This window comes from Balaenoptera borealis, assembly GCF_965194805.1.
Source record: "Balaenoptera borealis genome assembly, chromosome: 18".
Lineage (NCBI taxonomy): Eukaryota > Metazoa > Chordata > Mammalia > Artiodactyla > Balaenopteridae > Balaenoptera > Balaenoptera borealis.
The window spans coordinates 7,507,644-7,522,114 of NC_138877.1; the positions used below are offsets into that span (position 1 = coordinate 7,507,644).

General features: G+C 49.2%; 1 protein-coding gene across 3 annotated transcripts in view; it reads left to right on the forward strand.

Annotated features, from left to right (window-relative positions):
* The window catches only part of LOC309615451 (microtubule-associated tumor suppressor candidate 2-like), a 60,469-nt gene that overhangs the window by 32,742 nt on the left and 13,256 nt on the right, over positions 1–14,471 (forward strand). For all 3 annotated transcript variants that reach the window (XM_082365111.1, XM_082365112.1, XM_082365113.1), the window contains 2 exons: positions 6,336–6,550; positions 14,179–14,284. In XM_082365111.1, coding sequence (XP_082221237.1) covers positions 6,336–6,550; positions 14,179–14,284 — 321 coding nt within the window. The remainder of the gene's footprint in view (positions 1–6,335; positions 6,551–14,178; positions 14,285–14,471) is intronic.

Here is a 14,471-nt window from a genome sequence, read left to right on the forward strand (position 1 = left end):
TTGTCCTTTCAATTACTCCCTGTCTCTCAAAGAAACAACTTAATCTTTTATCTACTGTGGGATCTCCTGTCAATATGTAACGATACTGACTGTATTATTGTACTAGGGCTACCGTACAAAGTACCGCAGGCTGGGGGACTTAAACAACAGAAATTAATTTTCTCATAGTCCTGGAGGCTGGAAATTGAGATCAAGATGCCAGCAGGGTTAGTTTCTTCTGAGGCTTCTCCTCTTGGCTTATAGATGGCTACCTTGCCTTCCCTCTACAGGTGTCTGTGTCCTGTCGACTCCAGTCATATTGGATTAGGGCTGACCCTAGTGATCTCAGTTTAACTTAATTACCTCTATAAAACTCCTGTCTCCAAACATGGTCACATTCCGAGGTACTGGGGGTTAGGACTTCAACATATAAATTCTGGGGGCACACAATTGAGCCCATAACAGTGACTGTTGTAATAGTACTACGTATTTATATACAGTATCATTTCTTCATATTTAGATGGTTTATCTTATGATTGTTATAGCTAAAGCACTTCTTGTGACATAAAGGCAGTATAATATCATTCCTTATGCTTTATCATGAGTTAGAGCCAGATACTTTTCTTCAGTTTAAGTCTAATGCTGTAATTACTGATCTTTGCTACCTCTTTGGTAAACCAATAACAAGTTGTAATTATTCAAGGGACATTTGGGGCAATTGTTTAAAGAAAATTGACCTCACTCACTGGGTTTTTTTCCCTCTCATTTGATTTATGAACTGTGGTATATATGTATATACTGTATACACACACACACTCTATATATTGATGCATACATACATATATATGTCCAATTATTTAAAACTGTACAACAGACTCTAATAATCTCATTTTTGCTTTTCAAACTCATGCTTATGAATTAGAAATGTTATAATACTCTTGGCCTGGCATAATCCTGTTCTTTTAGAAATTATTTTCTCAGCTTCTTAGGTTCTAGGGATTTATTATTGTGGTGTTTGCCTCTCACACTATAAAGTACCAAATGTTTTCTCATGAATAGAAATAATGAAAGCAAGACTCCAGATGTTACCCATTAAATTAGCCTACGTTAATCTCTATCTGCAAAAATCCCCAATAGATACATTTTTGAAGATTTACCAGAGGCAAGAGGATGTTTATTTCTTTAGGGACTCTTGTTATTGGAGCTCTTTCCCTGGTGCCTCAGCTGCGCTTCTTATCCAATATCTTCTGCAGGCCTGGGGCTTATGACATGGGGTCATTTCAAGAATAGAAGTATCACCTCTCGTATATAATAGCGATTGGGAATTTGGGGATTGGTGCTATATGTGGGAAAGTGATTACTTTGCCACTTCATAGACAGCAAAACTGAGGCCTACAAAGCTCATGATTTATTTAAGGCAACAGTACAGTTCAGGGACGGCTCTAGGATGAAAATCAATCATTTCTGACCCCTCAAAAGAGTGCCAGGCCCGTGAATCATCCTGCCACGAACATAAATAAAATCGCAAGTTAGATGGAAAAGTCCTGTCCTTTCTGACCACAGGCTACATAACCTTTTAAAACCTGGTCTTCTCCTTAGTCATGGTAGTAATTTTTAAAAATGTTTTAACTCATAAAACATGAAAACACAGAATAGGATTTTCTTAAATACATACTGTTGCAGGTGTTTGTTGGGCAGCGAGCCCTGTAACTTAAACACACAACCTCTGAGGGAGGAGGGAAAGATGGAGGGTCAGAAATACAGATGCATTTCCATTCCAAGTAGAAGTACGCTGTCATACTCTTTCTGCATCTTGCCTTTTTTGTTTAACGGTGTATTACAGATCATTCCACGATAACATGAAAAGATTCACCTTATTTTTTTTACTGGTTACCCGTATCCCATTGCACGTAGGATTTGTCCTATGTGAATAATGGATTTATCATCATTTATTTAACTAGCCCCCCCACTATTTCCTGAAGGCAAATCGTGCTGTAGTAGTCATCCTTGATCAGATTTTTTGTGCCCTTGTGAAATTGTTAGGTTAAAAGATGCGTGTCATTTAATTTTTCCTCCAGTGTAACCGATTTGTTATTATTCATTTCTTTACCTTTTTGTCTGTTTTATTCCATCTATGCAATCTATATAGTCAACTTACTGTTCTGATTTCCTAAAGATACTGATATTAGTATATGACAAATACATTTTTCCCATACAAAATAGTACTTGTTAAAGAAAAATACATGATGAGCATTTTTTATTATCTTCATTTGAGTCTTATGTGCTGTTTCTAGTTAAGAAACAGTAAGAGTGGTTCTCAGGTTCCCTTAGGCTCCACAGATATCCGTGTGTGCGTGTGTGTGTGCATATAAAACAGTGTAGTGGTGGAGTTTTTATTTTGTCAGTGAATATCTTCATCATTGTTATACAGAATCTCAAAATCCAAACATGAACTTTTCCTCTACAAAAACATCTAAATTTATCCTCTGAGATATTTTTCCTGTCATGTTATTTTGCAGATTTTCTTTCCATATTTGGTAAAAACTTTATTGAGGTATAATTCACGTACCATAAAATTCACTCACTTAAAATGTGAATTGAAAATAATTCAGTGGTTTTTAGTATATTCACAGAGTTATGCAACTGTAACTATAACCTGTTTTAGAACATTTTCATCACCCCAAAAAGAAACCCTTTAGCTGTCACCTTTCTCAAGCTCCCATCCCTAGCTTTTAAATTTTGAAAGATACTTGTGCCCTCCAAAGCAGCTTCTCAGTTATAACCCACCATCGGTCCCTCGAAGGCCAGTTTCCTCAGACCCTCCCTGTGTTATCAAAATATTTCATTTTGATCAACCTCATAGGTGAAAAACATCTCCTGCTTCGATCTGCATGTACTGACTCATGAATGGTGCCGACCATCTGTTCTCATGTTTCTTGGCTGTTTATGCATCATCTCTGCACTGCTTTGTGGACCTATTTTAAATACAAACAAACATGTTGTCACTGCTTCATTTTGATCCCATCCACCGGGGCAGGATGCATGGGACAAAGACTGCTAGGAGGTTTGTTCTGCGGAAGCAAGAGCACCCACCAAAGAGGCCCCCCATGCACCCAGAAACCCGCCCCGGGGCTCACTGCCCGGGACTTACCCGTCATTACCCTGTGCCCCGCCCCCCCCGCCGCCATTCTTGTCTGTTGGATGACACTCCACCCTCCCACAATGTAGGTGAAATAATTGCTCCTTGGCGGGGTGGGGGAGGAATGGACTGGGAATTTGGGGTTAGTAGATGCAAACCATTACATATAGGATGGGCAAACCACAGGGTCCTCCTGTAGAGCACAGGGAACTATATCCAGTCTCCTGTGATAAACCATGATGGAAACGAATAGGAGAAAGAGTGTCTGTGTGTGTAAATAAGTGCTTCTCCATTGGCCTCAATCTGACTGTGTCTCAATCCATGAAACACTGTTTTTTAATGGACATTCCATGGTCTTTGTTCTGTTAAAGCCCAGTCACCCTAGGATAAACCTGTCTTTATATGCACACCTCTTGCCTAGTCTGTGGATCCTGATAGCTTTTTCACTAGCTAGGGTCCCTGGTGAAATTCTAACAACTTCCCCAAGTTGGAGGGTCTTTGGGGAAAGCTGGAGCTCTGTTTCAGCCGAGGCTCAGACTCCTGGGAACAGGTGATTCCTCACCACCGCCTCCAGGCCTGAGGCACTGTGGCCTTTAGCTCCTGGTAGGTTCTTTCTGTGGGGACTGTGGCCTCCCGTGACCTCACTACCAGGGACCAGAAAGCCTCAGCCCGAATCTGCTTTTCCTGCTGTATTTATTAGTGATCGAGCAAAACGCCCTTTCACTACTTGTGGTGGGAAGCCCGGTGCACGCCCAGCCATTCGTCCTGAGGTACATATGCCTGACCGGAAAGATTTACTCACAGCAGGTGTGACAATAAGATATATGTTCAAGGGAATCCCTAGCATATTTAACACCCAGCATTTGTAACACTCCCTCCTCTATACCACAAAATCATTTTCAGGATAACGTTGTGATAATCAGTCATAAGCATAATTTTCCTGACTCACTATATAAACAATTAGAAAAAAGAAATTTCAATTTAAAGATGATTCAGATTGATTGATATTCAGATGAGAAGCACATAGTGCCAAGTCTGTGATACTCCTGCCAGACCTACCTGACCTGAATGTAATAATGAGGAAACCTCAGAGAGGCCGAATGGAATGACTGGCCTGTCACCTTCAGAAGTGTCCAGGTCCTGAACATCCAGGGAAGACTGAGGAAGCATCCCAGACAGAAGGAGACTCAGGACAGTTAAATGCAGCTCGTGATTCAGAACCAGATCCTTTTTCTGGGAAGAACATTATTAGGACAACTGGCGAAATTTTAATGGGTCTGAGCATTGGAGGGCACTGTTGAATCAGTGTTGATTCCTGATTTTGATGACTGCATTGTGGTTACGTAGGAGAACGTCCTTGTTTGTAGGGAATATGTACTAAGGAATTCGGGGTTGATGAGACAGCAGTCAGCCTCTGATTCTCAAATGGTTCGGGGGGAAAACATCATTTGGACGATAATGTCCTTGTACCGTACTTCCAGCTTTTCTCTGTTTGTGATTTTTTTTTAATACAAAAATTGTTTTTAAAAACCTCGACAGTAATTGTAGCAATTGCTTAGAATGTAGACCAACCAAAAACTTTTGAGGAGGAGTATTTTTTCACCAGCAGTCTTTAGAGTTGCTGGCACAGGTGACGGCAAAAAGCAGAGGGCCTTTCAAGTCAGTGTGGTTATGGCTTTCACATTCCCTACAGACAGTGCGTCCTCTTATGGGTCCACCCTGGACCATAAGAGGCACGGGGGTGCCCCCCACCCACCCTCAGTACACCCTGATTACACTGGCGGATCCTAACAACTCTTCACGATTGTGTGTCAGAATCCTCCCAAAAATGATGGGACACAGGACACAGGGCCACTTGAAGCCCCGGACCAAGAAGGCCTCTGGGGACAGTGTTAGGCTGCTGGGCTGGCCAGACTCTTACACGCTGGGCACACAGGGCAAGATCCAGCCCGTGCACCGCTCATTTCGCCAGGGAAAAAATGTTTTTAAACATCCCCTGTGCTAATGAACAAACTCTTTGAGAGCCGAGTGTGGCAAAGAACCCCTTGAACGAGCTGCGCCTTTAGGGTGGGACTTCTGATTAGGGTGTTTCAAATGCTCTCTGACTACCTTGGATGGATGGTCCTGATCATAGCAACCGCCCCTAGCGTGCAGATTATCCTGAACCGGTACAGATACTGCTCACTCAACTTCAGAGTAAACGACAAGCCCCCCCAGACTGCAGCACGGAGCAGGGAGCGTAGGGGCCCCAGTCTGTGTGGAGTGTAAGTGAGGTGTCCTCACTTACATTTGATGTCTGCGTGCGTGTGCATCGTCACCTCCACGTGACCTAAACAGAGTAGATTGTCAGGGAAGGTTTTCTCCTTCTTGGAAGCAGTTTGCAGTTGAGGAAGAGACTTTGAAATGAGAGCAGCCCGCTCTGGCCCAGGGGAGGCACGAACCCTAAGTGCTGTCGCAGCCCCTCCCCGCGAAACAAACCAGAACTGCGGCAGGGCGACCCACCCGTGCAAAGGGGCGTTGAGTGGTTACCCGTCCTTCCTCCAGTGGGGAGGGATCCTGCTGGTGAGGTCTCGGTCACCTGAAAGGACCCACACGCACACTCCTCTGCGATTGTCCCATTCGGCACGTCAGCCTGGAGAGAATCCCGCGCATCCCGTCTTGTCTCCAGCCTCCAGGCGTGCCCAGGTCTCAAGCCTTGACGGGTGTGAGAGTCACCGTGGCCCTTGTGAAGAGTTGACATGCTGGGCTCCTGTCCGGGGTTTCTGATCCACCAGGGTGCGCCTAGGAGCGTGCATGTGTAACAAGCACCCAGTATCTGTGAGGCCCACGGTCTGTGGACCCTCAGAGAACCCTGATCTAGCGGCAGAAACATGCGGCTTGTGGTCAGAAAGCCCAGATTTGCCTTCGCAGCTCGTGCTCCGCACACTGAGTGTGACCTTGGGCGGGTCACCGGAGCTCCCCAGGGCCCAGGTTCACCCCAGCATCCAGGGTCTGTGTTGCGGATCAGACGTGGCAGGGAGGAAAGCACTTGGCAAACGGTGAAGCTCTGCAGAAGGATGGGGACCTGGCCTTGGTCCTTAGGTCCACCTTGATGTGCTGCTCGTGGGGGCTGCGGACGCTCGGGCCATGTGCTGCTCGTGGGGGCTGCGGACGCTCGGGCCCGGCGCTTCCCGTGCGTCCTGACCAGCTTTTTACGTGTCGCTCTCCCTGTCCCCAGCCTTCCACGCGGCGAAGTGTGAGAAGCTGCAGCGGGAGAAGGCGGAGCTGGAGCGGCGCCGTGAGGACGAGGTGCGCAGGCGGGGCCGGCAGCATCAGGCCGAGCTGCGCGACCTGGAACGGCGGCTGCAGCTGCAGTTCGAGACCGAGGCGGCCCAGCTCCAGGAGGAGCACCGCGCACAGCTGCTGCGGATCGGGTGTCAGCACCAGGAGCAGGTCAGTCTGCGCCCCGGCCCGGCCCTGCGCCTGCGCCTGCGCCTGCCGTCGTCGGGAGGGAGACGTGGGTGGGAGGTGGAGGGGAGCCGCGTCAGCCAGGAGTCCGTGCGGCAAGCAGGTGAGCTTCCGGTCAAGCCCGCTCTGCCACCTCGTTTCTCGCCTCTGTCCCCTCCCGTCGTCCCCGCAGCCACTCTGGTCTCCCTGCCTTGTGCTCCCAGGCACACTCCCACCTCCGGGCTTCTGCGCTCGCTGTGCCCTCTGCCTGGGATGCTCTCCCTCTAGAAAGCCCATGGCTCCCTCTCTCCCTCCCTTGCAGACTTTCCTCAGTGAGGCCTTTCCTTATCCAGAATTACCGCTCCTTCCCCACCTTGTGCACACGCTTCCTGTTTAGTTTTTCCTCGGCACTTATTACTACCTAATGTATGATAACTTCCACTTTGTACCCTGTTGATCTTCTGCATATTCCATAAGGACAGTGGTGATGACAGGCACATGTGTATCTAGCACGTGCTGTGCACCAGGCCCTGCTCTTCCCTCTTTACATGTACTAACTCATTTAACCCCCACGGTAACTCTAAGAGGGAGTACCATTATTGCCCCCATTTTACAGGTGAGAAAACCGAGACCCGGAGGTTAAATAACTTGCCAGCATTCACGCTCATGGAAGAGCCAGGGTTGGACCCAGTCTGATCCCAGGGTCCGTGCTCTCGAGCACTGAACTAGAGTCTTCTGCCGGGTTTACTGCTAAATCTCTGGCCCGGGACTGCCTGCTTGCACAGAGAGAGCCTTCAGTGTGTATTTGCTGAATGAAAGAAGGACTCCGCTCATTAACCTTAGCCCAGCAGTCTTCCTAGAGAGGGTCATTCATCCTGGAATAGCTGGGGAAGAATTCCCAGGGAGCCTGTCAGCCTGGAAGCAGGTAGGAGCCCGGCGTGCCCATCCCCATGGCCAGCTGCCGTGTCCGTTACCGTGTTGGCGCCGGTGTGACAGGCAGGTTAAGACGAGACCACTCTGCTTCCAAGAGAGCTCGTTTTGCTTCTCCCTCTTCTCGTCTTCCTAAGTCCCCAAGGCTCTTGATGCCTTAATGCCCACCTTCTAATTGTGTATTGTTACCCCTAGTCTGCTCATGGTATCCCTAAGGTAAACTGGCATTTGTGAAGAGCTCACTTTACATCTCAGGCTGGTGCCGAGTGGCGCTTCACTATCATGAACGTTTGGGCTGCCTCCCTGGTAGATAATCTGGCTGGCGATGGTCCCCAGAGGCGTGTGAATCATAGGGGGCACGGGAGAAATCTCAGAGTAATAATAAGTACTATTGTTGGAATAAACGATCTCCTATGTGACAGCACGTTCTTCTATTCAGCATCTCGGGTTAGTCATCCTCCTCTTTCTAGAGGCCTGTGGAAACCAGACACATCTGCCTGCTTGAGGTGGTACAGACTTAGAGGCTGGGAAACAGATAGGTGACAGCTAAGGTTACCTGCTGGGCTAAGATTAGCAGTGGAACCTTCAGCATCTTGGCTTCTCAGCTGGCTTTAAGTGGACATTGGCACGGCTGCCGTCTTTAGTCTTACCTGCTTCGTGGTCCCTTGATACAGCTCAGACCTGGTGCAGATATCGGCTTGTTCTGTGCCCTGTATCCTGGGGCTATTCATTCCCAATTTTACACAAAGAATGTATTTATACTCATATTCACTGACTTTTGGTCCAAAGTTCTGGGTTGGTTGAGAAGATGTCAAGAGATGGAAGGAAGGGCAGGAGGTGGTCCCCAGGCAGAAGGATGAGCTTCTGAACAAACGCTCATGTTGGGGTGTCGTGTGTGGGAAACCGGGAAGCCAGGGCCACTGCCGAGCGGAGCCTGTCCACCAGTGGAGGGACCCGGGGCAGAACCTCGCTAAGTTTTGTCGGTGCCGGAGCACGTGCTGGGGGTTGTGGCCTCATCTGCCTTTGAGCTGGGACAGCGGCCTTTTAAAGATTTCATACTGGGAGAGATTGGAGGCCCTGACTTTTCCACTTGAGAGTGAGTTACATGAACTACTTATGCATATTTTAAAAGTGCTCTGTCTTATGAGAGCTCTGAGTCCTGTTCTTCTTGATCCTTTATAACAGCTAAAGTGATTGATTTAGTTATTCATCCATCTAAGCAAAGAATAGTCAGTGAAGGCCCGCCGTACACAAGGCCTCATGATGGCATACTGCAAGAGATGCCAATATTTATAAAATGTGGACTTGCTTGTTCCATAGCCTCGGGTTATAGATCCAGGGAAGTTCTGAGGCAGTTTCTCCAGAAACTGTAATACTGGGTGGGAAAGACAGGTTCTGTGTTTAGGAACTGAGAGTTTCCTTCCAGATGGGAGGATGAGGGAAAGCTTTATGGTGGAAAGAGCATCTGCACGCTTTACATTCGAGTAAATCTTTCCTATAGAAACCCATTGGTTTGGGGGCAGGGGGAGGGATGGATGGTTGAAATCTATGAATTATTCAGGCCCCTGATTCTGCTCTTGCTGCTGGATGTTGGCTGTTATCCTGACCTTCAGCTTCTCCAGCAGGGAGCGCGCAGGCAACGAGGAAGAAGGTGAAATGCACATCAAGCCATATTCTAATTTCCAGGTAGAGTAAATGCTCATGTACTTGGTCCAGGAGGAGGCTCGGTGCCTGACCGCAGGGGGGATCTGCAAGGTCTGTGGTTCCAGCGATCTGTGCCGACCCTCCACACTCAGGTCCTCTTTGTGGGGGACAGTCGCGTTCGGCAATGCTGACCTGTAGATCTTGCCATCTCTGTCCTTCTCGAGCCTTAAAACTCAAGTTCACCAATGGGGCCTCTCCTGGCGCCCCGGTGCCCCGGCCGGCAGCGGGGAGGCTGCTTCCGTCCTGACGTAGGATTTTCTGAGGCTTTCCTCCAATCAGGAACTCCCTCGAGAAGGCCGGCTGACCTCTGACTTTACCCCAGGATGCCCCTAGGAAGATCCAGCCGTCCACTCGCCTCAAGAGGCAAAGGCCGTCTCTCTCTCTCTGGCCTCACATGGGAGTCACTTGGGGAGCTTCTGGCAAAGCACTCCTCCTGTCTGCACCCCACGCTAATGGAATCAGAGTCACGGACTGGGGCTCCCCAGGGCCCCGAGCTGCAGGTGTCTGGTGTCGGGGGATGTACAGGGCCTCCTTCTTTAGCCCTGCAGACAAGATAGGGTATGAGCAGGGGCGTGGCTTGGCCTCCTGGCTTTCTTACGTGCCTTTAAAGATATGGTATGACTCTTATCTTAAAAGTCGGATTGTAAAGGTGTTTCATCAAATCAGTGCTCATTCTAGAGCTAGCCGCACATTAACAGAAGCCAGATTTCCCAAGCTTCCCTATCTCAGGGTACACGAAACAGATTTTTCAACATAAACACAAATGCTTTTCCTTTTCTGCTCCAAATGTACTCGCCCACAGAGCCTGGTATTTAGTGATCAGACTTGTGACCTTTGACCCTCTCCCTCCAAGACCCTTTAGCAGTTTGTCTCTCTCCCTCACCCGGCCGGGAAGCGCCTCGTGCAGGGCCCCCTGGTTCCTAAAGGCATTCCGGATTCTGCATTTTGAGCGGAGACTCCTTTCCAGAGGAGCAGTAGTTGGAGTTTACGTTGGCTTTGTCTCATATCCGGGACACACTTTCTAACCTTTCCTAAAGAAATCATCCTTCTGGACTAACTGGGAGCCCCAACATGCCCACGCTTAATCAGAACGTGCAGAGGCCACTTTGGCCTCATCTTGCATTCTGTCTCTTATTCGTGCCGCACAGCAGGTGCACAGCTGCCATCAGCGAAACCACACTCTCTAATCGGATAGAATGAGGTCCCGAGGGCCCCTCTGTCTTCTGGCGCCAGAGCCCCGCCCATTGCAGCCCAGAGCCTCCGGACACTGGAAAGAGGCAGAGCAGGGCAGATAGAAGCCTCTGTGAACACCTGCCCACGCGGTGGGCAGCAAAGGGGCAAAGGCACAGCCCGGAGGGGGCTGAAGTCAGCCCAGGAGCTCTGGCAGGGCTGTCTGCCTGCTCCGAGTCGGTACCCAGGATGCTGTAGCAGGGATGCAAGGACAGAAGAGGGGGTGAGTCGTCTCGTTATCCGGAAGGAGAGTCGTTCAGGGAGCCCTGGGGAGCAAAGACAGGGCAGCTCCCTCTGCCTCATCAGATAGGAACACACGTCGTCGCAGATGGAGGCAAATGGGAGTTTAATCTGGTTTTCCTTAATGAGTAAAGCCGAGACAATGTGAAGCCCATGCTTCTTCATTCTAAATGGAAGTCTTCTCTAAGTGAATTGCCGAAGGCTCCCATAATTGCATTTTCCAAATGGCTGAATGAAGTAAGCCTACAGCTCTATTCTTACCCATCGGAGAGGGTGGCTTCCCAGCCCTTTGCTTTGCTGGAACTCAGCTAAACAGCAAACAGCTGCAGGAACAGAGCCTGGTGCAGGGACCAGCTGCTGCTCTGTACCCCTGGGACTGCTTGACGGGCACGTGGACGGAGCTCCGCAGCCAGCTCAGAACTTTGTCCTCCTGGAAGAGGGAGGAGGCTGGCCCAGCAGAGATTTTGGGGGGACGGGGGCACCCAGGGTTCTAAAAGGAAGAAAATGAAGCTTCACCCAGCGTAAGTTTGCTGTGGCCGGATAATGGTTTAGCGCCTCTGTCTCTTTTTTGGTGATCTACAACACAAAACATATCTTGTGTGTCCCTTGGGTCAACTTGTCTGAATCCCCTCAAATGCCTGCCGACCTGGAGGTCTTCTCAGGCTGAGAGCTCAGACGGGCTGCTGCTCCGTGCTCTGGAAAGAAGCCTAGAGCCACAGAGGAGAAGCCATGGGGATTGAAACTGGGATAAGAAAGGGGACGGCCAACAGTGCACGGCCCCTTCCTCGTAGAGGGAACAGTCTTTAAAAACCATACGCACGTCTAGAAACCTAAATCACTCGAGAGTAAGGACCATGATGGCCAAATTTTGGCTCACTGGCTCTCACTGGTTTCCTTCAAAACATCCTGGGCCTTCCTCTCATTGCATATGGAGGAAATAGGGGATCAGTATTTCATCCCCAAAAGCCCCTCTGAGAGGCTGTAACAGATAGATCACACCCTTACATCATCCTTGATATATTGGGTGTGGTATTCCATCACCACTAAATCAAAGACCTGACTCCACCAAGCCAGGAGGGCATGCGATGAAGCACCACCCTTGCTGATCAGGGCAGATCCACCGCCAGGACGAAAGGGCCTCTTCTGGAACTTAGTCCTTGCATCCATCTCTCTTTTCTGAAACCACCCGTGGCAATTTGTGTAAGAACCCAATAAATTAGAATCATACTAAGGACTGATGAAAGAGTTTTCTTTATCCTGAACTGGGTAACATACCTCCAAACAATGTGTGGGTACTTGTTTCTAACGGAAGTCACCAATGGAGCATAAGGAAAACTAGTTCCATTTTTTTTAACCAGTGATTTGTTTTTCCAAGAGACTGAAAGTCTTTGGACAAAGATTCCATAAAAAACCTTCATATAAACAGGATTTGGACAATTAAAAACTGCAGTAGTCGGCCTTTCTGCTGAGCGGATTCATAGCTCTGAGCCTCAAGTGAAATATTGTTTAATCAAGAATGGCCAGTAGATAAAAGTGAATCATCGCATACCATGTCCGTTTTCATGTCGTAATGCAGCTTTCCGAACACTGTCAAGTTCATTGTTGGTTTTGCCAGTGACATTTCTGTTTTAGTGGATGACGGTTCCTTTTACCGTAGGAGAGAGAAGTCGGGCAGACTTTCCCAAGCAGTGATGGTATCCAGAATGGGAATCTGTCCCATTGTAAAATACAGACACTCCCGTGCCTCCCCTTCACGGGCGGGCTTCCTTTCTTGTGCAGGGTTCTTCCTCCTTACAGATCAAAGATCAGCCTGTGAATTATCCCCAGAGAACTGAGACCCGCTGAGAGGTGGCCGGACAGTATTCTGAACCGGCCCGCCGCAGAGCTTCAGGGCATGGGCAGGTGCGCTGGTTCAGTGTTGTTCAAATGCTAGGTTTTGACACCTTAGTACGTCGTGAGATGAATTTAGTGGTCTGTAACTGCATTTTGAAAAACAACAAAGGAACATGGAATAAAAATTTAAAAACGAGATTATTGCAGGTAAGAGGGGAAAGTGTCATTTTGTGAAACTTTGGTTTCACACACACGCTCCGCGTGTGCGTGTGTGTGTGCGTGTGTGTGAGTAACAATGTACAATGGTGTTTTTACAATGGGTCACCGACAGGATTTGGAAAAACATTGTTCTGGTTTGCTATCACAGGGAGAGGTCGTCTTATGCAATGACTCCTGTAAGTCATACATTTGAAGTTAAAATAACAGCTGCAACAACAAAAATAACAAAAGCGGTAAAGATGGAAGGTGTGTGGTGGGGGTGGAGATCAGGAAGGGGAAAGATAAAAAATCCTGGGCTGGCATAGCACAGGGAGATCAGATCGGTGCTTTGTGACCACCTAGAGGGGTGGAATAGGGAGGGTGGGAGGGAGGGAGATGCAAGAGGGAGGGGATATGGGGACATATGTATATGTATAACTGATTCACTTTGTCATAAAGCAGAAACTAACACACCGTTGTAAAGCAATTATACTCCAATAAAGATGTTTTAAAAAAAATGAAAAACAAAAGTCAAAAGAAAAAAAAAAAATCCTGGGCTGGCTGCACTACCTGTGATTAAACTCCTGGAAATGGACCATCAGCCAGAGAACAGCAGCTTCTTAGGAGCAGGTCCCACAGCCTGGGCAGGGGAAGGTCTGCACCGTGATCCGGGGGGCAGGTTCACGGCTGGGAACAGGGGTGGCGAGCACACACACACACCTGCCCACTTGCCTTGGGGCTGGTGAGGGGGTCCTTGGGCACTGGTTGCTGGTCTTGCGGGGGGAGGCAAGGGCAGTGCGTTTGAGAGCTTCGCCCGTGGATGTCAGACAGCCCTGGGCTGACTGCTGGCTCTGCCATTTACTAGCCTTTGGGCAAAACACTTCAGACCTCTCTGAGCCTCAGTTTCCTCGTCTGGGAAATGAACATGAAAACATTTGCTTTATCATATTGCTGGGAGGCTTGAGTGGAGAAGCCGAGAGTGGGTAGCTTAATAAATGTTAGTTCCCTCCAGATACCTCGCGTGCTGTAGCTCCCACCTGCTGCCAGGAAGCAGAACGGACCATCTGGTAGGGGAGGACCCTCTTCTGTCCCTTATTACCTCCGGGAGTGCTTGGTGGAAGGGGAAGGAACGGGGTGGAAGGAAATGGTCCAGAGGGGGCCCAGGGCAGTAAAGAGGTGGCTTCGGCAGCTACCCACCCCACCCCGGGAGCTGCTGCTTCCCGTTGCATGAGCAGCAGGGCTGTGGCAGTGACTTCCCTGTGACATCCCCTGCCCGGCCGCCCCTGACTCCGGGACTCCCGCGTCACCACCAGATCCTGGCTCTCCTGCCTCAGCACAAGGCTGAGGGTGGCTGTCATCTCAGCAGAGTGTCCTGCCCTTGACGTTTGGGCCGCTGACATTTCCCCTCGTTGCAGTCCGCCTCGGTCCTCCAAGCGGCGAGGCCATTGGAGCCCCCGGTCCCCGGCTCTCTGTGTAACCAGAGCTGTGATCTCCTGCAGGTGGAAGACATCACCGCCAGCCATGAGGCTGCTCTCCTAGAGATGGAAAACAGCCACACGGTTGCCGTCTCGCTTCTGCAGGATGACCACGACCACAAGGTGCAAGGTAGCTACGAGCCTTGGTGTGCGCGGCTGGCGGGGTGGGCTGTGCGCACTGACCCTCTCCGGCTGCAGGCACGAGGGGCCCTCCCTTTCCCTCTTGCTCCCCTTTCCCTTCTTCCTTCCTTTCCTTCCTGGTGTGTCCTTTGTGTTGCTTCTTGGGCTAAGAAAAGACAGAAATCCAGGACCCGGTA